At 34.4% G+C, this 25,318-nt stretch overlaps 1 protein-coding gene and 1 non-coding gene across 6 annotated transcripts in view; one reads left to right on the top strand and one right to left on the bottom strand.

Annotated features, from left to right (window-relative positions):
* Positions 1 to 18,522, top strand: part of ZNF638 (zinc finger protein 638) — a 150,586-nt gene extending 132,064 nt beyond the window's left edge. For 4 of the 5 annotated variants that reach the window (XM_090281501.1, XM_090281504.1, XM_090281502.1 and 1 more), the window contains 8 exons: positions 3,682 to 3,719; positions 7,971 to 9,183; positions 10,072 to 10,137; positions 11,441 to 12,386; positions 13,176 to 13,280; positions 16,018 to 16,119; positions 16,805 to 16,923; positions 18,204 to 18,522. In XM_090281501.1, the coding sequence (XP_090137627.1) occupies positions 3,682 to 3,719; positions 7,971 to 9,183; positions 10,072 to 10,137; positions 11,441 to 12,386; positions 13,176 to 13,280; positions 16,018 to 16,119; positions 16,805 to 16,923; positions 18,204 to 18,269 (2,655 nt within the window). In that variant the 3' untranslated portion in view covers positions 18,270 to 18,522. Of the gene's footprint in view, positions 1 to 3,681; positions 3,720 to 7,970; positions 9,184 to 10,071; positions 10,138 to 11,440; positions 12,387 to 13,175; positions 13,281 to 16,017; positions 16,120 to 16,804; positions 16,924 to 18,203 lie in introns of those variants that run through there. The other variant, XM_090281505.1, reaches the window with a different exon arrangement.
* A 1,351-nt stretch (positions 18,523 to 19,873) lies between these two features.
* Positions 19,874 to 20,009, bottom strand: LOC150006197 (U8 small nucleolar RNA). Its single transcript, XR_016512113.1, has one exon. It is a non-coding gene; the product is annotated as a U8 small nucleolar RNA (small nucleolar RNA).
* Between the last annotated feature and the right edge of the window lie 5,309 nt (positions 20,010 to 25,318).

Below are 25,318 nucleotides of genomic sequence, written 5' to 3' on the forward strand. Positions count from 1 at the left end.
TGGAATCACCATTCCAGTTTTTATGTTTTATGGAGCAGCATAAATTTGAGAATAAAGTGAGGTAATTTTGAAAAATGTAACATAAAACTTATTTTGGACATGTGTGTGGAGTGATTCCTTATATGTAATGTGATTATCTCCAGAATGCAGGGACTACTTTGAGTTCATTTTGGCTCTGTCCTGGTAAAAAGAAGTTTGCTTATTCTTTATTCTTTTATTTTTGTTTAAATTATATTTATTATAAACTCTCTTCTTGTCTAAGAAGAGTTTACAGGTTCTTGGCTTATACAGTGATAATACGTGTATGAAAACTGAATAGTCCACCTTTGAAAGAATGAAATTCAAACTCATGTTTTCTCTTTCTAATAGCTTCATTGTATCTCAGTAGCAGAAGGTAAACAGTAGGGCTTAAATTTGGTGACTGCATGTTTTTTGTTTGTTAATGTGCCCAAAATGTGCTACCTCAAGAAAATGAGAATTCACTTTAAAAACAAATTAAATGGAGCATCTATAAGTAAATGCATCATGATATGTACTGATACTGATACAAACAGATTGAGGGAGTTGTTTAAACCAATAATTTCAGGAAAAAATTATAAAAGGTTTTATTTAGTCCTTTCTTCTCAACAGAACGTTGTATTTTTTAAATTTTGTTTTTGATACTTTTTTTAAGGTTTCGCTTTGTTCAGCTAAGTTCAAAATTATAATAAACACTGGCTATACAGAAATTTTTCTTCAGAAATACGGTCCTAAATTCTTAGAGTTAAAATGAAATGAGTGAAAATTGCATCAAAACTATGCCTAAATTGATACTTTACATTCCAACCCTTACTCAGAATCTTATTCTTACAAGTTACTAAATTGAAGATCCCATTTGGCTTATTGTAAAAGTCTTAGCTACAACACTAATAAGCCGTGATCTTGAGTATGTCACATTATATCCATTCAATAAATGATATTTTGGATAGAGGCAGGTAGACTAATTTCAAGATACTGTAAGGGTCTATTTGAGAATGAAAGCCTAAGCTAGGGAATAGACTATAAAATTGAAGTGAATCCCACTCCCAGAGTTTTTAAATAATAGATTTTAATTTACCATGTTTATAATGAATTAACATCTTTACATTACCCTCTCTTCAATTGGTCCTCCCCATTTTTGTTATTTGTAAGTTACTTCTACATATAGTGTTAGTACATTTCAATCTTTAGTTCTGTAATTATAATTTCCTGCATAGGAAGCATGAAGGTTTAATTCTAAGTACTAAAAACCAATGTTTGCATTTTGACATCTTGATTAAGAGGACATGTACTGCAGAATTCAGTAGTAATAAGAGTGGTTCTGTAAAGAAGGAAATGATATATCTATAATTTGTACACTTGGGGGTGACTTTCTTATATTCCCAGTCTTTTCTCAAAATGATGCTACCTTTTTGTTCAGTATTTAGATTATGGTTTTCTTGTGCAGTTTAGGAATTGTTTTTTGTTGTGGATAAAAGAAGGTTGTCTTCATGTTATTCAGGTCATGTAACTTACTGTTTGTTAAATAGAATCTATTCTCTTCGTAGATCTGTTCTTCTGACTCCCTGTTCTAAATTTATTGTCATTTTCTTTGTAAAGCAACCATACATTGTTGAGTTTCTTTTTATCGCTCCTCTGAGTTATTTTTGTTATTTCTTGGATTCTGTGTCTCACCCTCTCTTTGATTACGTTTCTGTTTGCTGGAGTGCATTGTCAGATAATCTTCCCTAGAAAGAGTGTGTGGGCAGTAAACTTTCAAATAAGAATCCCTGCATATCTGTAAATGACTTTATTTTGCCTTTATGTATCTCATTGATAGTTTGTCTAGGTGGAGAATTCTATGCTCAGATTTTTTAAAATTGTTTTTCCTAACCAGTATTGTTGAGAAGGCTGATTTATGTATTCTATTTTTTTTTCTCTCTTAAAGCTTTTAGCATTTATTCATTAAATAAATACTTGCCTAATTCCTTTCCTATGCCAGCCCTGTTTTAGGTATTGGAATACATTGACGAACAGAGGAATCAATGTCCTAATCTTCAAGGACTTTTTTAGTGCAGGAGATGAACTATATAATAGATAAATACATATAATATTGGGTGGTAAAAAGTGCTATGGAGAGACGTAAGTCAAGATAAAAAGAGAGTGATGGATGAGGGCGATATGTGTATTTTAGAGAGGTCAGGGATAGACCCTCTGAGGTAGAGTTATTTGAGAGATCTGATGTAGGTAAGAGCAATAGCTGTATGAATATATCTAGGAGGAGAGAGCAATAGCTGTATGAATATATCTAGGAGGAGAGCTTTTTAGAAGAGCAAAGGCCTTAAGGATATTTGGTGATTCAAGAATCTTCAAGGAGAATTACAGGGCTTGTGCAGTGAGCAAGGTTTTATCTTGGTTTGGGAGTTCCTACATCCTGCTTAGAGCACTCAAGGAATTTGTAAAATCTAAAGATTAGTATGTTAATGCACCTGAGGAAAGTTTTCCTCCTTATTTCTTTTCTTCAGTTTTAATGTTCTGTTTTTCTGGAAATAACACCTATACCAATTCTGTGGATGCTTTAGAGGATATTCTTTAGGGGTGTTTTTAAAGGTCTTCAGTTCTCTGTAATACTTTCAGCCATTTTTGTATGCTTGTTCACTTTTGTGCATTTGTTGTTGTTTTTTTTTTCTTTTTTCACTTATGAATAAAGAAGCAAATTAGCTAATAGAAGTATCTGGTATAGATTTCCTCTACTATCTATCATATAGAGTCCTCCCACCCCTTAAAAACTTCTCCCATGATTGAGAAAACTGCTTGGAAGCACTGTGGATAGGGCTTATCAGCTGCCATCTTTAATTTTTGTTATAAATCATTACACTGCAGACTCAGTATCCCCATGAGATACCCCAGTAAAAGAGGCCTTTACTCTGGAACTCCAGCACCCACACCAGGAGTCCTCTCTGGGCACATAATTCATTTTTTTTTATTCATTTTTTTTTTTATAAAGTACAATTCTCAGTTTTTAATTTCACAGAATCTAGAGGAAGATAATTTTCAATTCAGAGCACACAATTCTCACAGAAAAAAGCCTGCAGCTAGCATGTGTAAGCTGTAAAGGGCATATATTTTTGCTGTTTTGTTCACCGAAGTGCCTAGACCAGTATTTGATACATAGACACCAAATTTTAATTCCTGCTTCCATTTTTGGCCACCAGACATTGCTTTCTTAGTGGGTCACACGTGTGTTTAAAAGGATTACATATTCTTAAATTTTGTAGAAAGCTTTTTCAGTTAACTGGTTTCCCTTATAAATAGAAGTTTTTTTAAGTAATAATTGCGCAGTGAAGATGTTGATATTTCAGGTTGATTGTTTCTATTCTTGGCAAAAGGTGGTATTTCCAGGCTTTTAAAATTAAAAATTTGTTTCTTATTTGTGTCAACACTAAGGAAACTTACTTTTTTCATTAATTGCTGTGTTTCAGTTATTCTCTATAACCTAACTTTATCTAATGAGAAAATTCTAGGACCTGTTATATGGACACTGAAAACTAACTTTTAATATATTTTTAAGGTGTACTTTTTTTTTTAGCTTAGATTTTTAAGAACTAAAATTATTGCATTGGTGGGTTAAATATCTAAAATCCAGTAGAATAGCCTCTGATAAAATGTGGAATTGTGTTACAGGCTCAAGCTGAGAAAGACCAAGAACTAGGAAAAGAAACGTAAGTTTGCTAACATTTTTGTATGGTATTTAGTTAATCAGTGCATTTGATTTTTGTGTTTCGCAGTAATTATTCACGTGTAGCAAAAAACTCATATCTTAGTGTTTATTTTATGTATAATATATGAGTGTTGTGGTTTTTTCTTTTGGTTTTGTCTGACCAAGGGGTGGGTTTCTGTTTGTTTTTGTCTCTTGGTATTTACTGCTCTTTTTAGAAAAGCTATATAAACAGTTTGAATTAAATATATAAATATGACTTCTTTACGAAATGTTACTATTCTTGAACAACTCGACTCTATGATCATTATTACATCCTTGTTAGATTTTCTATTCCAAAATAGTTATACACAATAGTAAAACTTTAATCTTTTTTGCATTATCTTTTAGAATTTTATTTATTTAACACCAAAAAAGTACTATTCTGTGTATATTTTGATTCTTTGTTAAAACAACTAGGGTGGGGAAGGGATTTTTGTAAAACAAAGTAATATGTACATTGCTTTATATTTTCATAGGATGAAAGCTTCAGTCTGCACAAATTAGTGACTCACAACTTTGTTTTGACCACATTTGTCTTCTTTACCACTTTCTCATCCTGATGAATCCACTCTTTATCACCATCTTTGCCCTACCAATGAATAACCTCCCTTTTCCTACTCTTTTCCGGAATTTACTGATTTAGACTTCTTTTCCCTTCTTTATATACTAAGTAATTTACCCTTATTTGTTAGAATCAATATAGTAAGAATCTTTAAGTATGAAAGAGCATTTTTGAAAGTGTTTAAAATATGGAGAGCTTAATTATTTTATTTGATGCATGAATTTTAAGATGCCAGGAAAACAGGATGTCTTACTGATTTTTCTTTTCAGTAATCAATTTTTATAAAAATGATACTTTTAAATGATAAAAATGGTTATGAGTACATTTAAACATGTTGGTAACTTTTAAGCAGTGCGTTTGATGTATGTGTCAGCACATACTTTTATAAGTTGTTCATTATCATACCAATTACATTCATATGCCTAAGAAGTAATACAGCAATGTTTGATATAAAAGCCCATAAATGGCTTCATAAATAATGATGCCACATGTAGTAGTAAAGATAGACCTACAGTTTGGCCACAGTAACTCTGGCTGGTAAGTAAGTAGACTCTGAAAAATTATTTTATATATTTCATCTGTCAGTTTCTTTCAGGTCTGCAAGAATAGGTATCATCTGTGTTTTGGTCATTTTTTCCCCCCTCTATTGTTTTGAGTTACCTTTTAAAATCATATATTTATTAATGAATTTAGAGATAATTGTTGCATTTTAATAAATTAATTTTTAAAATTCTAGCACTAATAACTTTTTAATTCCCATTTTGTACTTTTTTCTGACTTATGTGACATTAGAGAAAAGGATGTGGGGTTTACAGCCCAAATATTTCACATTCGTTTATTGGAGTAAACTGACCCTGAGAAAATACCGTTTTTTTTTTTTTTTTAAGTACTTGTTGGTATTAATTCATAATGAGTGTGATCCTTTGTTTATAATTAAAGTATTTAAATATATTTTCTACTTAAAGGAAATCTCACATGATATATTAATAATTTAATAATTCTACATTTTGCCTGTTCTCATCTCTTCCCCTACCCCTTCATGTAAACATTATTTATTATATGATTAAGGCTCCAGATAAGGATGCAAGATAAAATTTTCACCGATTCATTAACAATGTTGGGAAGTATTCAGTGGCCTTCTGAAATAAATACTAATCTTCAGTATTGTTAAGTCTCAGTGTAAAGTTTCTCATAAAGTGTATGGTACAGTGTTGACATTTGTTTTCCTGCCCAGCTTTTCTTGTATGCCTTTTCTGAAGATTTTGAAATTCTTGGTATTATGTGGGGATGGAAGGGGGACAGAGGGTGGGAGATTAATACCTGTATCCTGATTGCCTTCCTGGAATCCTGTTTTGTGCCATTTCCCAGAATGTGATTGTGTTTTCTTTGATCTTTAAAAGACTGACTGGTTGTTTGACTCTATAGAGTTAGTAATTTCATTTATTTGAAATTTCAAACTGATGTTCCAAGCTTGCTGGATAAACACTGAGGCTTTTACCCATATTAGGCAGAAAACTAGATATTAATTTTTGCTAAGTGAATTTTATGAAGAAAGCACTATAATTTAAAAAAAAAAACAGCACGCATAAAGAAATATGAAATTGAGCCATTTTCCAAGTAGGTCTGTGCTCTCAGTTTGAAGTGTGGAATTGCTGCATAGTGATTCATTTTATAGAAGAGAGAATAACTTTTTGTTTTTTAATTGACAAACTTTAAATATGGTAAAGGGGAAGGAGTTGATATATCTTGGAGCCATGAATCAAAATCTTTATGGCTATTCTTCTAGCTCAGTAGGTTGGTATTTTTATATAGCCCTAATTTGTAGAGGCTTTAGGGTTAATGTGCAGTTCTGTAATGAGGCAGGAATTTGAATACAATCTTTATTATTGGAAATTAGTTTTGTAATATAAAAATAAAAACTTAATATTTAAAAAAAATAGTATCTACATAACTGCTCTAACTGAATGTCACAACTTTTTCTTGTCTTTGTCATATTTGTGCTTAGCCACAAGTTTTATTTTGACTAGTCCTAAGAATTTGGAACACTTAAAATCAGCCATTGATATTTTTTAATATAAGGGATGTGAATTATTTCACATAACCTTTAAACCCTTTTAACGTACAAAGGGTAGCTTATACAAATAAATTGATTAAGATCTGTGGTTACTAGCTGTTTAACTTAAATTCCTTAACCTCTTTGCCTTTAAAACATTTTTCATCAAGAGGTGTTTTTCTGATCTCTTAGAAAAGTTTCCTCCTTTGGAAGTTTAAACTTACCAACTTTACAGGGAAGACCAATTTATTGGCTCAAATTTCTAGATCCTCATGTGGTAGCACTTACTTTTTCCAAACTTCTAAAACATTGTTAACATCTCAGGACCCAGATATACATTGTCTTGTATTAACTAAAAGTTACATGGCTACCCCTTGAGAAGCATATCTATCTTAGGGGTGTCTCAATTCCTCCTTTTTTTTTCTTTTTTTTAAAGGAAAAACTCAATACACTTTACTTGAGGTACTGATGTGTCATGATCACTTTCTGATGTCTTTCTCTAGTCTGCTGCTTCTGATATAATTAAGTGAATGTATTTGTTGAACTTCATTTGTATTGATAACATGCTGGACACTGTCTTCAGAAGTGTAAATTTTCCTTGTTCCTCTTCAAGATTACATCTGATCTTTGAAGCATTAATATAGTATATTGTGTTTGTCTCAGTGAAAGTAGTTGAATCACAGAATCACACTTTTGTTTACATTGGATTTGGGAAGAATATGATGAATAAGATCAATTTCATATACCGGATTTGTATTCCCTCCACTTCTTACAAATAATTTACTTAACATTCTTAAGTTATGTATCGGAATTTAAAATTATTCTCTGTAACTATCATGAGAAGTGTTTCTTCTCATAATGTTGTCAAAGGCACGTATTTCGTAATAAGACTACATATTTATGGCAGGGTGATTCTATCAGTTTCACCTCTTTAAATCTCCAACAGAGGATTTAAAAGATACTTCTAATTAAAGTTTTAAGTATTATAAATGCAGTTCTTAGAAAATTAAAAACAAATCTTTTTCATCAAAAAAAAGAAAGAAAAAGAAAGAAGTGACTTGGTTAATAATATGGCCTTTTCTTTCTATCAGTTTCTACTTACTGTTCCTTTTAGGTAAAGTAGACTTACAATATTAAAAATTTCAATGCATGGGTTATTATTTTTATTATAGAGCTATACACATATTTTATTATTTCAGTTACCACTATTGGAAAGATAGGACCTAATACTTGAGATGTTCGCATTCAGCCTTTTGATGTCATGCAAACTTGACACAGAAGGGGAAAAAATTGATTGTAACTTAAATGAGTGCAAGGATCCTACCAATGTTTATAATTTTGCCATTTCCTTTGAACTAAAAAGAAATCTTCAATGCACTAGAGGATCTCTTTAAAATTTTTATATTGTTTACATCAAAACATCTTAAACATTTTAATGCTGATTGGCTGGATTTCCCAGTGCTTATTATTAATGCATCAGGAAGCCTTAACAATTGGCATCAACAGGATTATTTATGATGGTTGAATTCTCATCATAGTTTGATTTTTGTTTGTCTTTTTGTTTGTGTTCTTTTTTGTTTGTTTTTAAATACTTTTAGCCCTGACTTGAAAAACAATCCAGTTGATGAAAGTGAGGTGCAAACAGCAGCCGATAGTCCCTCTGTTAGACCTAGTGAGGTTGAAGACGAAACTATTCCCAACATTCAAACAGAAACTTTTGTACAACAGGAGGAGTCTTGTGAGGAAGAATCTGAAAAAACACTATGTGACTCTGACTTTGCTATTGAAACGTTGGAAGTTGAGACTCAAGGAGAGGAGGTCAAAGTGGAAATTCCTCTTGTAGCATCCATTCCAACCACCATTGAATTACTCACTGAAAATGTAGAGGAGTCTGTTTTAAATCAGCAGGTGTATACTGGTGACTTTGGGAAGGAAGAGGCAGAGATGATTAATCCTGAAACAGAATTAGCAACATCTGACAGTGCATTTATAGAAGAAAGGAACATCCAAGGAATTCTAGAAGAATCTCCATCTGAAGCAGAAGACTTCTTTTCTGGGATTACACAGGCTATGATAGAAGCTATAGCTCAAGTGGATAAACATGAAACTGTTTCAGAAATAGTACCATCTGCATGTGTTGTGGGTTTGGCACCGGGAGTTTCCACCAGTGAGAAGACAATGAACAAAAAGGGAATTTCTGAAAAAAGTAACATGGATGAAAAGGAGGAGAATGAATTTAATACTAAGGAAACCAAAATGGATCTGCAAATAGGAACTGAGAAGGCTGAAAAGAATGACACCAGGATGGTTGCAGAGAAGTTGGAGAAGGTTGTACTAACAATGAAAGAAAAGCCTGCAGAAAACACTGTGATCAAGGCATACCCACATAAAGGAGTGAGTCAGGCCAGTAAGCCTGATGAAACTAGTAAAACTAGTATGCTGGCTGTATCAAATGCACATAGTAGTAAATCAAGCATCAAGGCTGGCATGGTTTCTTCTCAGAAGACAAAAACTACAGCTTCAAAATCTAAAAACCAGAAAAGTTTTCTAAAATCTGTGCTCAGAGATCAAATATATGCTGAAAAGAAACTTCCAGTCAAGGAATCAGGTCTTAAATCTACAAGTGCCAGGTTGGCTAAAAGCATCAGTAAATTCAAATCCACTCAGAGCGGTAGTACCAGAGGAGGCAGTGGAAGGATCTCAGCCCTACGAGACAAGGATTCTAAACTGGATTACAGGGATATTACAAAACAGTCTCAGGATGCAGAGGCTAGACCTTCCATCACGAAACGGGATGACAGCAACAATAAGGTGAGGAGGGTAGGAAGAAGGGCTCCGTGTATTTTTGAAGTGATTGGCTCTCCCGTTAATAGCTGTGGAGTAGGAGATATAATCTTGCTTTAAACTTTTATCTCCTCACTTCACTCCCAAGCTCCCATTTTCCTTTCTGATTCCATTAATCTAAACCAATAGACATTTAGAATAATAAGCTCAAGTTCATAATTACTAACAGGTTTGAAAAGCATTACTTGGATAAAACGTGGTCAGAAACAACTTTGTGGTTTAAAAATAAAGTCTTCAGTGAGTCTCCTGAGGTGATTTAGTACTCTGCTTGTGAATGGGAAATTATTTGCTCTTTTAAATTGAAGCTTTATTTATCAGCTTTTTGATTACCCAACTTAGACATATTGGGAAAGATCAGTAAAACTGAATTTAACTACAATTTATAGACTGTACCTATACTGTTAAACAACTGTTGACTTACTTTGGTATACCTGTTAAATATTAGCATAACTCAGCGATTTCCAACCTTTTTCATTTTATGGTACACATCACATAAGCTAATTACTAAAAGTCTGCATGCAGCACACCAAAAAATATGTATTTTGCTGATGTGACAAAAAAGAGGTATAATTTTGATTCATTCATACCAGACGGCTGTTGTTGTGTTGGCTATTGTCTTTTCTTTTCTTTTTTTTTTTTTTTGACAATAAGGGAAAAGAGGTCAGTGCCCTGACTAAATAGTCTGGTATTGCATGTTTAAAAATTATTGTAGCACACCTGTGTACAGTGGCACACCAGTTGAAAATCGCTGGCATAACAATGTGTTTGGATAAAGTTGTTCGAATTCTCTCTCTTTTAAGAACATTAATAACCTAGTTGTAAATTTTTTTCTGTATTTTTTACTTAATATTTCAGACTTTGGTTGGGCAAAACACTAAGAATCCTAAAAGCACCACTGGTAGAAGTTCCAAATCTAAAGAGGTGAGAAACAGTTTATTAACACGAACCGTTCAGTTTCATCCATCCATAGAAGAGTTCATCTACCTTATAACTTGTGTCTCTTCTATAATAATTAGATTGCTGTAGAGCAAAGGGTAGGAATGAGATGTTTTGTTTTTTTTTGGACTCTACCACCAGTTTGTTTTTGATCTTGAACTAAGCTAGTTGTGTTCTTAGTATGGGACAAAAAGTTACCCAGGGACAGAAAGAGAATCAGAGTAGGAAAGTACCTTTAATTACATATTGACAAGAATAAGTTATAAATACACAATAAAATCATAATTGAGAAGGAGATTGTCATTTGACTGGAGTCTTTCCACCTCATTTTGCAGCACTTCCAAAAATGTGGTAATTAAAATGGATCGGCTCTAAGATCTCTTTTTATGGTATACAGCAGTTACACTGCCAAACATACACCTTACATTTTACATTTGGTGTTTACTATTTTAGATTTCCACCATTCATAGAAATCTTTTTTCTTTTCCCCAGTCATTTTACTTCCCCTTTTAGGGGAGGAATTTGGACCTCTATTATTGGGGCAAGGGAAAAATGTTAGTTTAAGAAGCGGAAATAAGGATATTGTCAGTTCTATTGGCTTAAGTTGATAATACAATTGCCTACAGATTCTCTCCTCCCCCGAAATTACTTGGTATATATTTGTGTTATTATCATATGTACTAGTAATTGATCATAGTCTACTAAATATATAGGATGCCTGCTGGGAATTTATTTTCTTTAGTATTGGCATTATTTTCAAATTACAGATACTGTTTTTTTTCAGGTGCAGTAGTATTTGGTATTAAGTCTTAGTAGTTTTTCATATAACTTAATCAATATGTTAATTTTATATCTTAAAATATGTATTATATATAAATTGGTCAGTGGAACAATCTAGCTACATTGAGATACTTAACATATGAAACAGTAAATTCTTTACATTATAGTAATTGTTTGGTAAATGCTTTAAATGTAGTTTTTGTGCATCATATTTTAAAACATGTTATTTAGGAAATATTTGTAGTCTTATTGAAATTAAGTTAGGGTGGAATTAGATTGTTATTACTAGGATTTTGCCCTTGGTATTGTTTACTTTTGTGAATTATAGCTAATTCATTTTTGGGGCTTTTCAGAATAACCAATTTCAATCTTTAGGAAACTTCTCTGCACTGAAATTCTCACAAATGATACTTCATGCATATTTACTGGGACTGTTTGAAACCTAGCCAGTTAATCAGTAGTTGTTCACAATTCTGTGATTTTTTTTTTTTTAATACCTTTCTAACAGGAACCATTATTTCCATTTAATTTGGATGAATTTGTTACTGTGGATGAGGTTATAGAAGAAGTGAATCCTTTGCAAGCCAAGCAGAATCCACTAAAGGGAAAAAGGAAAGAACCTCTGAAAAACATCCCTTCTGAATTTAATTTAAAGAAGAAGGGGAAAACTTCTGTCCCTCATGTTGTTGAGGGAGAATTATCTTTTGTAACATTAGATGAGATTGGGGAAGAGGAAGATGCAGCTGCACATCTAGCACAAGCTCTAGTCACTGTAGATGAAGTAATTGATGAAGAAGAAATAAATATGGAAGAAATGGTAAAAAACTCAAATACACTTCTTACATTAGATGAGTTAATTGATCAAGATGATTGCATATCCCACAGTGAACCTAAAGATGTTACTGTACTCTCGGTGGCTGAAGAACAAGATCTTCTCAAACAGGAACGCTTGGTAACTGTGGATGAAATTGGAGAAGTAGAAGAGCTACCTTTAAATGAGTCAGCAGACTTAAGTTTTGCCACTTTAAATACTAAAGGAAATGAGGGAAATACTGGAAGGGATTCCATTGGGTTTATTTCTTCTCAGATGCCTGAAGACCCTTCTACTTTAGTTACTGTAGATGAAATACAGGATGAGAGCAGTGAGCTGCACTTAGTGACTTTGGATGAAGTAACTGAAGAGGACGAAGACTCTCTGGCAGATTTTAACAACCTTAAAGAAGAGCTTAATTTTGTTACCGTAGATGAAGTTGGAGAGGAGGAAGATGGAGACGACTTAAAAGTTGAGTTAGCAGAAAGCAAAAATGACCATCCCACAGACAAAAGAGGGGATAGGAAAAAGAGAGCGGTGGACACAAGGAAGACCCAGTTTGAAGCCTTGTCCCAAGGGAGTCCAATAAGTGAGAATGTTTTGGAAGAAGATCTGAAAACTGTGATTGAAAGGCACTTAGCAGGTAGATACTTAGAAGTAATAATTCTTCTGTTTTATGAGGGTGTCACATTTAAAAATTTTGAAATAATATGTTGCAACATTACTAATACTTTCACTCTATTGATATAATAGAAGCTAACAAATAGTTATGGCCAGTGATATTTTCCAAAGAAATGTATACAACTTTCACAAATTTCTTTTAGCCCTAAGTTATTATACCTGAAGGAAAGATGACAGAACCCAAAAAGCAAACTAGAGTACCCAGATTAGAATTGGAATGAAAATGGTACACGTGCATTACTGGGGAAACCAGGTTTTGGCAAGTAGGAGGATGTTTATACCAGACTGCCTCCCAGTTTTTTGCTTAGACTTCAGATTTAGAAAAATTCATGAAAGTACCATTTTTATTTTTAAGTAATATTTTGAGGGTATAGAATAATAATAGGTCACCTCACTTACAGGATTTGAAGAAGATCAGAATAATTCCCAATAAGCAAATCTTGAAAAAGTTAACCAAACTAAGAATAAAAAATACTAGGGAAGGTCCCACAAGTTTGGGGAACAAAATAGAAAAATATGTATACACTTCTTGGGGAAAGCAGGTGGGAAGGTATAGTTTGGAACAAGATAAATCAGAAAATAAAAGAATGTGTAGACGAATGCTGAATGTTTTTTTAATAGAATTATTTTATATCAGAAATAAGTTTCCAAATTTGAGTATTATCTTGTTTGCAGAAATGGTGTTAAAATTGTCATTCAGAGTTAAAAGCAATACTTAACTGCAGCAATAAATTAGACTTTCTTTTTAAAGCTAAAATGCCAGCTAAGAGAGTTAGAATTGGGAAGACACCACCATTGGAGAAAGATGTTGAGACAGAATCAGATGAAGATGAAGAGGCCTACCAAATTACTAAAGGTAAAGCGGGATTGATGGAAGGGGGCAGAAAAACAGTGAAATAGAGTAGGGAGGGAGAAGGCAGCCTTTAAAGATTTGATCTATACCAAGATTTTTATCTTTGTGATTTAGAGAGATAATAAAATGAAATGGGATAATAGAATAATAGGCAATACTCTTATAATAAAATATGACAAGTTTGTGGAAATGATTCATGAAAGGTTCTGACTATGTTGCAGTATCAAATGGAAATCATTTATTAACTATCTTTTATTTGTAGACCAGAGCTATTGCTTTTATGGATGCTGCCAGGCAGCCAGCCAGTGCATTAAGATATCTTAACATTAATAATAATATGTTGAAACAAATAGAGAACATTGTCTAGGTATAGGAGAGTTCTCTAGTCATGCAGCAGGTATTTGTCATTGTATCCATTTTATTCATAGAAAAATGCTAAAAATGATAGGTAAAAAAGCACACTGTTCCAGATCTCAAGTTTATTGATTCAGAGAGGTAAAGCAAAAAAAATCAGCTACCCAAATAACTTAAAACAACCCTTGTACCATTCTCTTTGCAACACCTTCCTTGCCCTCCTGCTTTTCTCTCTACTCTAAGGAAAAATTACCAACTGTGATTCAGTCCAAGTTCGTTGAATCTGATCTTAGCTGGGTCCTCGGTGCTGTTCTACAGTCTTATTGGCCTCCCTTTCCCATTTCCTAAGCAGCTGTAATATAAGCCTTTGCTCACCTGCTCCCCAACCCCACATCGCCTAGCCTATTGCTCCCTGGATAACCTTGCTTTCATTTCGTATTTACCAGAGCAAATACACAATCTCCCATCTGCCAGCTTGTATTTTACCTATATTGGCTCCTCTTACATAAAATATGCCCAAGTCTTTCCATTTAAAAAACGATGCTGTTAACTTTGGGATCCTTCTGGCTGCCATCTTTCCTTCTTTCTTTTAGAGCAAAGGATTTAGAAAGAACACCTAATATTTACTTCTTCACCTCCCATTGAACTGGTTATATTTTATCTTCTTTCTGAGCCACCTTCCTGAATTGGTGTTGATAGAGAACCTCCTTTAGGTTGTTGTGAAACTTGATTCAAGTTTTTTCTTCCTAATTTGGTTTTATTTGACTTCTCTACAACATTGTTTCTATCCATCATGCCCTGTTTCTTGAAGCTCTCTCAAATGGGTACTCCTCTGTCTTTGTCTCTTCTCTAGAACCTGTCTTTGATACTACACCATAGTTAGTGGTTTAATTGAAGAATGAAAACTAGAGCCCTGACTGATGTGGCTTGGTTGGACGTTGCCCCACAAAGTGGAAGATCGCTGGTTCAGTAACAGTTTATCTCCATATATTTTAATTAATGGAGAAACAATATGTTTGACGGTGTGTTTTCTAGCTTAAGAAAAGATCATTTTTAAACCTAAAATTTTTGTTTTAATCTATCTAAATTATTTATTTACTTACTTACTAATTTGAGAGGCAGTAACATCAATTTTTTTGTTGCACTTATCTATGCATTCATTGGTTGCCCCCTGTATGTGTTCTGACTAGGGATCGAACCCACAACCTTGGCATATTGGGATGATGCTCCAGCCAGTTGAGCTACCCAGCCAGGTCTTTATTTAAGTTATTAAATAATTATTGATATTATTATGAGATAAATGTGTCTGGAGTTTCAGAAGCAGATGTGTTTGAAAAAGTATTTGATAAGGGAATAAAACTTTTAGGAAGAGTCTGGGGGCTATTTTAACCATCAAGTCAAGAAAAGGGAGACAACCTTTTTTTTTATTGACTCTTTATGGCTTGATGACCAGTAGAATGTGGGGAATAGAAGAATAAATACTGGTATCATAATCCTAGCAATCTCAGATTTGGTGAAGATAGCCCTGTTGCCTGGAGAAAACACTGAACTTGAAGTCACTAGCCTTTGTCACTTACTAGCCATTCAACCTTGGGCATATCAATTTCATCCTCTCTTGGTGTTGCTTTCTCCATCTGTGAAGAAATGGGGATAATAATGATTTGATTTGCTTATCTCACATGAGATAAGTGCTAAATGAATTATATTAATGTGAAAGGGATTTGTCAAGTACAATGCAGGAGTGTAAGGTATTTCAGCTACTGAAGGGTAACCACGGTTGCCTAGAACCAGTTTCTGTTTTTGCCTTCCCTCAGGATCATATTCTGCAGTGTCTGGAGTGCTTTTTACATATTATTCATTCTGCTGGACTTTAAAATTTGTATTTTCACTCATGATTCTGTCTGACAAGGGTCTTAGTGTATCAGTTCAGGCTCAGTTGGGGTTTTTTGGGTTCTTGGTTTTTGTTTGTTTGGTGTTGTTTTTTTTGTTGGTACAAAGCATCAGCATTATTCTCTGCTAGTGTCCTTTTCCCCTTAATCTCCACTCCCCAACCCAACGCTTTGCATACATAAGTTAACTGGACAGTAATAATTGAACAACTTTCATTACTGTTTAAATTCTTTCTGGAACAATTTATAAATAAAGTCAGCTGGTAGCTTTAGTTCTTTTCCTTTAAATGTATTTGATAAAATGAAATGATTTACTCATTTATTTCTTACATCAAAGAAGTTTGGAAGAGTGGTCAGGTGGGATTAATCAAGGAGGATTTATTATAGAGAGGTGAGCCATACATTAATCTTTGAAGGAAGGAATTATCTAATGTTAGCTTTACAAAGTTTGTAATTCTATTTTAAGTAACTTTTTTCCTTAAATTTAATGACTTCAGTTGATGAAGAATCTGACTTTAAGGATTCAGAACCGGAACGAAAACGCAAGAAGATTGAGGACTCTTCTTTAGGGAAATCAGCAACAGCTGATGTTTCTGAAGGTAAAGTAACAATGATACTTTTTCCCTTATCCATATGAAATAAAAATTCAGTACCATAGAGAAGGTTCTCTTGTTCAGGTGAGTAGTGGAATAACCTTGCTTAGATGATTCATTTACAGTGAAAATTAGCAAGTGTTGCACATAAGACATTTCTGTAAATTTGAATAGGCTGTGTTTTCACCTAGCAAGGATATTTTATTGATTGCACTCTTGAAGTCTGCGATATGTCTCTTTTATTTCTGATACTTTCTTTGTTGCTGTGGTAAGGATCAAATTAACACTTGGCCGGGAAGAAATTTCATTTAAGTAGAACACACTGAAAAGCTTTAGCTAACAAACTTCGTCGTTCATGGCTAGCTAAGATGATCTGAGGGGCTCCTTATTTGTTTTTATTTTATTCCTAAGAGGTTTATTTCAAAGGATCTCTGGGAGTTTCTTTTCCAGTGAATTGCTGTTCTGAAGGAATTACTTGCATTCCTGGAGGCTCTGGAATATTATAGAATTTGTTTAAAAATAAATTAAAGGCCTTATTTTTGTGATTAAAGTCTTAATTGTTCTTGATTCCTAGATATATAGTAGTGTATATTATGTTTGTATGTAAATATACACTGTGCTTATTTTAATAAATTAACATTGCTAGATAAAGTATTATAAATTTTCCTCCTTTCTCTTTCCCCTCCTCTAGATTTAGACTTTCTTGTACCGAAGCCTGGATTCTTCTGTCCAATCTGTTCCCTCTTCTACTCAGGTGAAAAAGCAATGACAAATCACTGCAAGAGTACACGTCATAAGCAAAATACAGAGGTAAATTTTTTAAATTCTTAATTCCTCATAAAATCTTCAGGTGATGGTATTTTACTCAATCTATTTACGTGTCCACCCAAAATGTACATTCTTCCCCTTTGGGAGAACTTCCGATGGTTTGTGCCAGTTGTTTCTCTTAAATTCAGAACCCTGTTCTCTTTCATTGTACCTTGCCGGTAACTTCTGGTCTTTTTTACCTTTAGCAGCATTTGCCAGGGTAGATTTTGCAGATCACTAATTCCATGTGACACTTCATTAAGTGTGGGGAGATGTATTCTGGTGTGCTCTTCCAGAGTCATGGACACATAGCATATTACAGTTTCTGAATTGTCTAATCAGAAAGAACCACTTAACTGTTTAACCCATTTCCTAAACTGATTAATCACAACCCTCTCTTTTTTTTCAAGTTGTACACCTCTTGAGGGAGTGCTGCTTTAGAGGATCATCATCAGTTATAATTCTGAGTCCTCCTGTTGGAAACAGAGTTGTTTTATACATTTTCATTATTGCATTTATTGAGCTCTTATTTATTTGCTGGAACCTTATTTAATCCCCCCATCAACTTTATGAGGTAGATTCTATCATTCTAATTTTAAAGATTTGGAAACAGGCTTAAAGAATAGCTAAACCCAAGTATCTAATCCTGAAGTCACATCACTATAATTTGAACCCTGCTCTGTTTTATTCTGGGCTCAAGCCCTTAACTACTATGCTCCAGTTTTTCTAGCTCTCTCTGATTATTTTTCATACACAGAAGCCCTGTTGCTGTCTTTGCACCTTTATATTTCTGTTCCTTTGCTTTTTCCCAGTCCCACCTGTACAGCTAGTTATTCTTCATCTTCTAGGTTTCTGCTTAAATATCAGCTTCCCAGAAGGGGTTTTGCCTAAGAAAGACCTCTCCCCCAAAAAAGTCAACCTCAATTAATCACTTTATTAATTTTTCCTTTATAGAGCTTCCCACCACCCAAAATTGCCCCCCCACCTTTTTTTTGTTTGTTTCTCTTCCCCCACTAGAATGTAAGCTCCATGAGGTAAAGGGCCTTACCTGTCTGTTTGACCATTGAGTCCCCAAGCACCAAGCCTAATGCCTGGTATATCATTAATATTAGATGACTGATGAATGGAAGGGAGGAGTGTTAAAGTAAGGCACTGTGTTTTCTAATCTTTATTTTATAGGGTCAGGTTCTTTTAATTTGTAAGTACAATAACATATATTAGCTTTGTATTCACAGCAAAGCAACATCTAATAAATATTTTGTATTGCAAATTTATTTTAACAGAAGTTCATGGCCAAGCAAAGGAAGGAAAAGGAGCAGAATGAGGTTGAAGAAAGAAGCTCTAGGTGATTGGGAGAAAGGGGGAAAACACTTTGTTAGAAATATGTTTAGGGTCCAGTTGATTTGTGTATTTTTGTTATCACTTAATTTGTAATTTTTGTTTTGGAAGCAAATATTCATGTTGTACAAATTTCTGATTGCCCTTGTTGTAGAGACTGATGGGGAAAGTATGATGGGTTTGATTTTTATATCAAATCATCAGGCATGGAGAAATATCTTTTAGAAGTGTTCAAATAAATGTTCCTACTGTATATTTAAAATACCATCTTGTGTTTGTGGCTGATTTATTAACCCTCGACTGGTTGCGTGGATGACAGTAGTCATCTATGCAAAATAATCGTCAGTTTTAGTCCAGTGTCGACATAGCAATGCTGCGTGCACTCATATTAATAATCTTCGAAAGGTGTTGTATCACCTCAGTTCTGGCCAAGCACCTAAGCCGTGCAGTTTACCCAGAATTCTGCAACAGAGAGAGTTGGATGACACACATCATCCGCACGACCAATTCTGTAAGTATTTGAAAATTGTTTCTTAGCTGTTTTTTCTCATTGTAAATGAAATTTATGACTATTTGTGAGTATTTATTTACTTTTAATTGTGTGGTATTGTTTCTTTAAAAAGCGCTGTTCTGTTTGTCTGTATTGAAAGTACTTTTATAGCCCAAACATGTCAAATGAACAGTTTGAACGGTAGCTCGAGGAAGAAATTGAAGATTGTATAGATGGACCTGCTTGTTCGGTTGACGAGGTGTCAGATCATGTGGAGGAATTGAATTACTAGACGTTACATGATTATTAATAAAAAATATTTTAAAAATTTGTTCATTTAAATTCCTACTTTTAAAGTGAATGACCAGTGCCATCCATGTGACTTCTCACGCTCCATTCGGAAGTGCGACCACTGCAGGGTTAAAGACTTGTTTGCCTCTGATTGCGGACATGCTTCTTCTCTACGACCTTATCACTATGACTTGGGACATTTGGGGATTGTTCATGTATTATAGCATGTCAATGTTGTTATTTTTCTTCAGCTGTCCATGTACAAGTAAAAGATTTCTTAATACTCCCATTTTTTTCTTGCTAAAATTTTGCAGCATGTATGGCCCACGTAGGTTTGAGTAAAATTCTACTTGTTTTTTTTTTTTTTAATGTGTTGCAAGGATAGTTTTTTTCTGCTTCTAGATATATCTACAATTTCTGCCAGACACATTTAAGGTAGCTCCTTGCAAGTTATTTAGTATTAGCCTGTGAAAGTACAAAGACAAAGACTTTATTTCTGTGCAGCACTAGAATCACTTTTTAAACATTTGAATTATTATTTAATATGTTTGTAAGAAATTATAAGGGTACAAAAAATAATACAGTGGATTGTTAAATGCTGGACACAGCCCTGTACTATAAATTTTAGATTAGGCCATGCTTCAGGCATAAACCTGCTGATTTTGAATTAATTTAGTATCTAATTTTTTTTTTTAGTTCTTCCAAGATTAGAATGCACCAATTAATAGAGGGTGAATGGAGGGAAACAGAACTACTTATTTAGGTCTCACTTCACAGTCAGCAAGAGTGGAGTAAAGAACAGAAAGCAACTTTTTTTTTTTTTTTTTTTTAAGAATCAGATAGGAGCAATCAGGGTGTTGTGAGCCCAGATTATGCAGAGACGTTAATCACAAATCATGCGAACTCCAGTCATCATATTCAAATCTGTTCTCCAAAAGGAGAAACAGGTAAGGATTATCCTACCTGACGATGAAAGCAACTTTTTGTTGTTGCTCACCAAACTCACTGCACACTCAGTTCAGACTTAGCCTCAGCCTGAGAAAAGTTTACATGCTACAGACTAAGGAATGGGATGGTGATGGGAACAGGGATGGATTATGAGTGTCAAGAGTCTCTTGTAATTAAAACTGTATAGATAACTGAGGTAATAAGTGAGAGAAAAGCTATTAAAAGTTTGAAGAATCAGGTGCCAACAAGCTAAAGTAAATAAGAAGCTTGCTTTTAAAGAATCTTCTCCTGGGCTACTTCTGAAGCTTTTAAAACCAGAGAAGTTACGAGCCTCTTAAATCTTGTTTGAATCAACCTTGGAATTACATGTTGCGTACCGGGTTGTTTAAATGACTTTCAGAAATGACGAGAATTCTCGCCACCCATACGCAATGTGTTAAGAATTTAAGTGTGAAACTTCTGTTACCTTCACATTAGTTCTCTAGAAATTGGGAATCTAAATTAGAATGAAAGGAATCACTAAAGCATAAAAGTAGTAAAGGTGATTTTTGTGTTCATCCTAGTGGCAGATATTGATGGTTAGCTATAAATAGTAAGTAATGTTCCTCTCTGCTGGTTTTTGCACTTAAGACTGGGGATTTTTATCATAGGACTCCAAATACAAAAGATTTCTGATTTTCTAAAAATAAATTTATTTTCTAGATTTTTCCCCCCACAAAACTATATATAATACCCTCCTCCATTATGCACACCTCACATGGTGAATGTTATTTACATAGCAATTTCTACTTACTACTTGGTTGAGGGATATAAAGGAATTGCAGCTTACTTTTAAGTTTCTGTCATTTCATCATTTAGACACCAAAGCAAGAAAAGATTGCATTCAATACCGCCTCTGTAAAAGTTTTTAGATTTTATGACCCTTTCTGGCACAGAGTGCTATGGAAGTTTGCTTTTCCAAAACTACTTCTTTTGAATATATAAAAAATAAAAGAAATTTATGAGCCAGGTGTTGCAGTTTTAAATGTTTATTTTAATATTTAATTTGTGGAAGATATTGAGCATATTAAAAGTAATAGGATTATTTACCTTTATATGCCTAATTTTAACAACTACCAACTCAAGGCCAAATGTACCAGTATATATTTTTTATAATCTTAACTCATATTATTTTAAAGTAAACCTCAACATATCGTTTAAGCCATAAGTGTTTCATTAAGTATTTCTAAAAGTTTTCTTTTTTAACAATGAATAACACAGGGAAATAATTTTTAACATAATTCCTGTTGAGTTTGATTTTTCAGCTGTCTTAGACTTAAATAGGTGTGCTGATTTCAAAACTGCGGTTGGTTTTCCTCTGTCATGTCAAATTTTTCTCTACAGCTTATCTTAATGTGACCACTGTAGGCTGTAGCGAGCCTGGATCGAGGGAAGCATTAGTGCTCTCCTATTGGCTGAGAGCAAACCTCCCTCGAGTGGGGAGGTGTGGGGGATGGCCTTGGAGACCAGTGACAGGTTCATACTTGTCTAGGCTATTCAGTTACACATGAGACAGTGTGGTGAGAGGTTGTGTGCCACACTCTCTATAGTGAATCGTGTTCCAAAATGTAGTCCAAGTTCTTGTCTGTATACAAGGAGTTAGCAGAATTTATATTTTTATTTACATACATACTTATTTCCTTTCCTTCAGATCATGTCTGCCATTGCTATTTCTCGTCTTAAGTGCCTAAACAACCCTGATTTGTTTTGTTCTATCTGTGGCAGTTTCACCATTCCCGGTCAAAGCACAAACATCAGCACATTTGTCAGACAAGTCTATTTTGCATATTTTAAAGTAAAACTTGGTGACCAAGATAAGTCTTGGGGCCCTACATGGTGTGCAAGCAGTGTGTCGAGGGTTTACGGATGTGGATGCAGGGAACATGTGACAAATTGCCATTTGGTATACCTATGGTTTGGTGAGAGCCCAGAGGTCATTCAAGTGACTATTACTTTTGTAGAGTGAAACGTCAGAATATAACAAGAAAAATAAATCTAAAATAGAGTATCCTCGTCTACCATCAGCTATATGCCCAGTGCCTCATTCAGCTGAAATCCCAGTGCCAGTTTTTGCTGAACTACCCTCTTCGGAAAAACAGAAATGACGGTGACTTTGTGCATTGACATAATAATATACATGGTTTAATGGAGGAATTGGGAATTCCAATCTATAACACAACTGAATGGCGACTGTTCATCGATAGCTCAAAGTGGAGCTTGAAGTGTGTTCTCTACAATGGCAATTTATTTGGTACAGTCCCAATTGGCCATTTAGTTTGTTTTCGTGAAGAACATGAAGACAGAAAGTCATTGATCTGTTGCAATATCACAAGCACAATTGGATCATCCGTATTGACCTTAAAATGGTCTGCTTCCTCCTTGGTCATCAACGCAATACACCAAGTATCCTTGTTTTCTGTGTATGTGGGACAGCAGAGCTCGTGAGAAACATTGGGTGCGGTCAAATTGGCCTCCAAGGTCTGACCTCAAACCTGGTGTTCCAAACATTCTACATGAGCCACTTGTTGACAGAAAGAACATTATATTCCCACCTCTGCACACAAAACTGGGTCTCATGAAGCAATTTGTTAAAGCTTTGCCAACTGAAGGAGACTGTTTGAAGTATCTCATTTTGGCTTTTCCTAGCCTGTCGTTTGAAAAGATAAAATACCTTCATATGTATGTTTGGTAGCAGAACTTTACTACTTGTACACAATTTGACTTAACAGTCACAATATATAGCCTTTATATTAATAAAATAATTCTAAATATAACAGTATATTCGGGTAATTTTTTTCTTTATTTTCCTTTGTATGTACATTTTGTATGATTTTGGGGACAAAGAAAGGGTATCCTGTACCTTAATAATTGTTGTGATAGAGAAAAACAGGTCATTTTTGGATTCAGATGCCAAAAGTTAGTCAAAAACAAGTGTCAGATCTAACTCAACAAAAATTGTGTTCCCCAGTGTAATATCATTTAAAGGTTTTTATTTACCTCTTCTGTTTTAAATCTAGATCTTTGTCCTATATCAAGAATTCTAATTCTCAAGGACATCAGAATGATAGAATTAAGCTATCACAAATTGCTTAGCTGTATCTCATTTTTAATGTGTAGCACAGTTAGAATATAATATTAATACCACAACTAACAGTGTGATTATTAAAAAGTTTGAAATAATTTTTTTATCAGAAGTCCTAGCCATAGCAACCAGATAAGACAAAGAAATAAAAAGGCACCCATATTAGGAAGTAATAAGTAAACTCTGAGTACTTGCAGATGACATGATACTATGTATAGATAACCCTAAAGACACTTGTCAAACAACTACTAGAATTAATAAAGGACTTCAGTAAAGTGCTTCTGGCTGTCATCCTCCAACCACAAACTTCTCTAGGCTTTGGAAGAAACTTATGATGTGGCCACTAAAGTGGAGAAACAGTAGCTACCTGGACCCAGGGTGACATCTTCTTGTTGTTCAATCAAGAATATGGAAGCCTTACCTCCAGATATCCAGTTCTGAGAACTAATACATTTTCTTATGTTTAAATCAGTTTGTCAGAGTTTCTCTCGAACACATACAGTTTTGGATGTTGAGCTAAGGAATTTGAAATTTATCTCATTGTCAACAGAAGACTTGCAGAGACTTTTGAGATTAAATTTCATATTTAAGAAAATCACATTTACACAGTGTCTTTTACGTGTCATCCTCTTTGGTACTGATGGAAGAGACAGTTTAATGTTCATCCTTTGTCTAATGTGGTATTGCTGCTTTTCTTGTTTGTAGTTGATGTCCGGTAGGTTCCTGTCTGTTCATTTCGCCAACCTCACCCTAAACATCCAAACACAGAATGCCTCTGTCATGTCTCATAGATAACCCCAGTCTGCTTTTTCTGCACCCTACCTGATTTCTAATGCCAGTAGTTAGGACCTCTGCACTGGCTAGATTTTCCATACTTTCTAGGCTGTTTTGTTTCATCTTTCTCAGCAGAATCATGGTGCTGGGGAAAACTTGGGATGTCAACCAGGCCAGTCCTCTAATACTTGAAAATTCTACATGGCGTTCCCACCACTGACTGTCCACTGAGGTAGTATCTCTAGGTCCTGGGTGTTCCTACTGTGGCCAGTTTCCTTTTTAGATAGTTCTAGTTATAACCCTCTCCCAGATTTAATGTTCTATAGACCTAGAGGTGATCTAACAGAAAAGTTGCCAGCTCAGGATCCTTTGGGTTGGGATCCGTTAGATATGTATTATTTGCCCCACCAGACCCAACCTCTTCCATTTTCCGTCCTCCTTTCTACCTCAGGAGGCTAATCCATGTGGACTGCATCCCTTGCTTCCTTCCTTCTGACTGGGTTTGAACAATGAGCCAGGGCAGGAGACTGAACTGAGGAAATGACGTCAGGGTAATTCTCCTGGTTGCCTCTCTGGGATCAACTCATTCTGACTTTGTTCCTCAACCAAAGATCACTGTTCCCATCAAGGTTGCATTTTTTATGGGATGCTCTTCTGGGTTCTTGTAACTAGTAGCTATTGTTACAAGCCCCAAGGTGCTGGACTACTTATGGTTCCCCTTCACCCTCTCTGTACCTTTGTAAGTAGTCCCTTCATTAACCCTTCCTCGAATTCTGATGTCTGTGACATCTACAATATTTCTTATTGGGACCTGGACTGATAGAATAATTGGTACTGCATGTGGTTTTAGGAAAATGATCTTCAAAACTAGGCTGAGACTAATTTTTTGAAAAAGACTGGCTATATTAATGTCAGATAAATTACACTTCAGCGTGTATTACCAGAGACAATGAGGGGCATTACATGAAGATGAAAGGATCAATCCACCAAGAAGATATAGCTGTCTTCAAAATACATTAAGCAAAAACTGATAGAGCTAAAAGGAGAAATAAACAAATCCAGGTATAGTTGGGGATTTCAGCGTCTACTCTCAGCAATTTATAGAACTGTTGGAGAGAAAATCAAGATAAAAGTACTGAACACCACCAAATCAACAGGATTTAACTGAGAATACCCAGCAACAGTAAAATACACATTCTTTTCAAGCGCCCGTGGAACATACATCAACATAGACCATAATCTGGACCATAAAACAACCTTAACACATTTAAAGAATTGCAGTCATTTCTCTGATAATAAATTAGAAGTCAGAATGAAAATAGGAAAATCAAACACATGAAAATTAAACAGCACACTTGTATCAATGGAAATAAAGTATGGTGAGAGGAATTTATAGCATTAAGTGCCTACATTATAACAGAAGAAAACTCAAGTCA

This window comes from Furipterus horrens, unplaced genomic scaffold (genome assembly GCF_987537825.1).
Source record: "Furipterus horrens unplaced genomic scaffold, mFurHor1.1.pri manual_scaffold_6, whole genome shotgun sequence".
NCBI classification, from domain to species: domain Eukaryota; kingdom Metazoa; phylum Chordata; class Mammalia; order Chiroptera; family Furipteridae; genus Furipterus; species Furipterus horrens.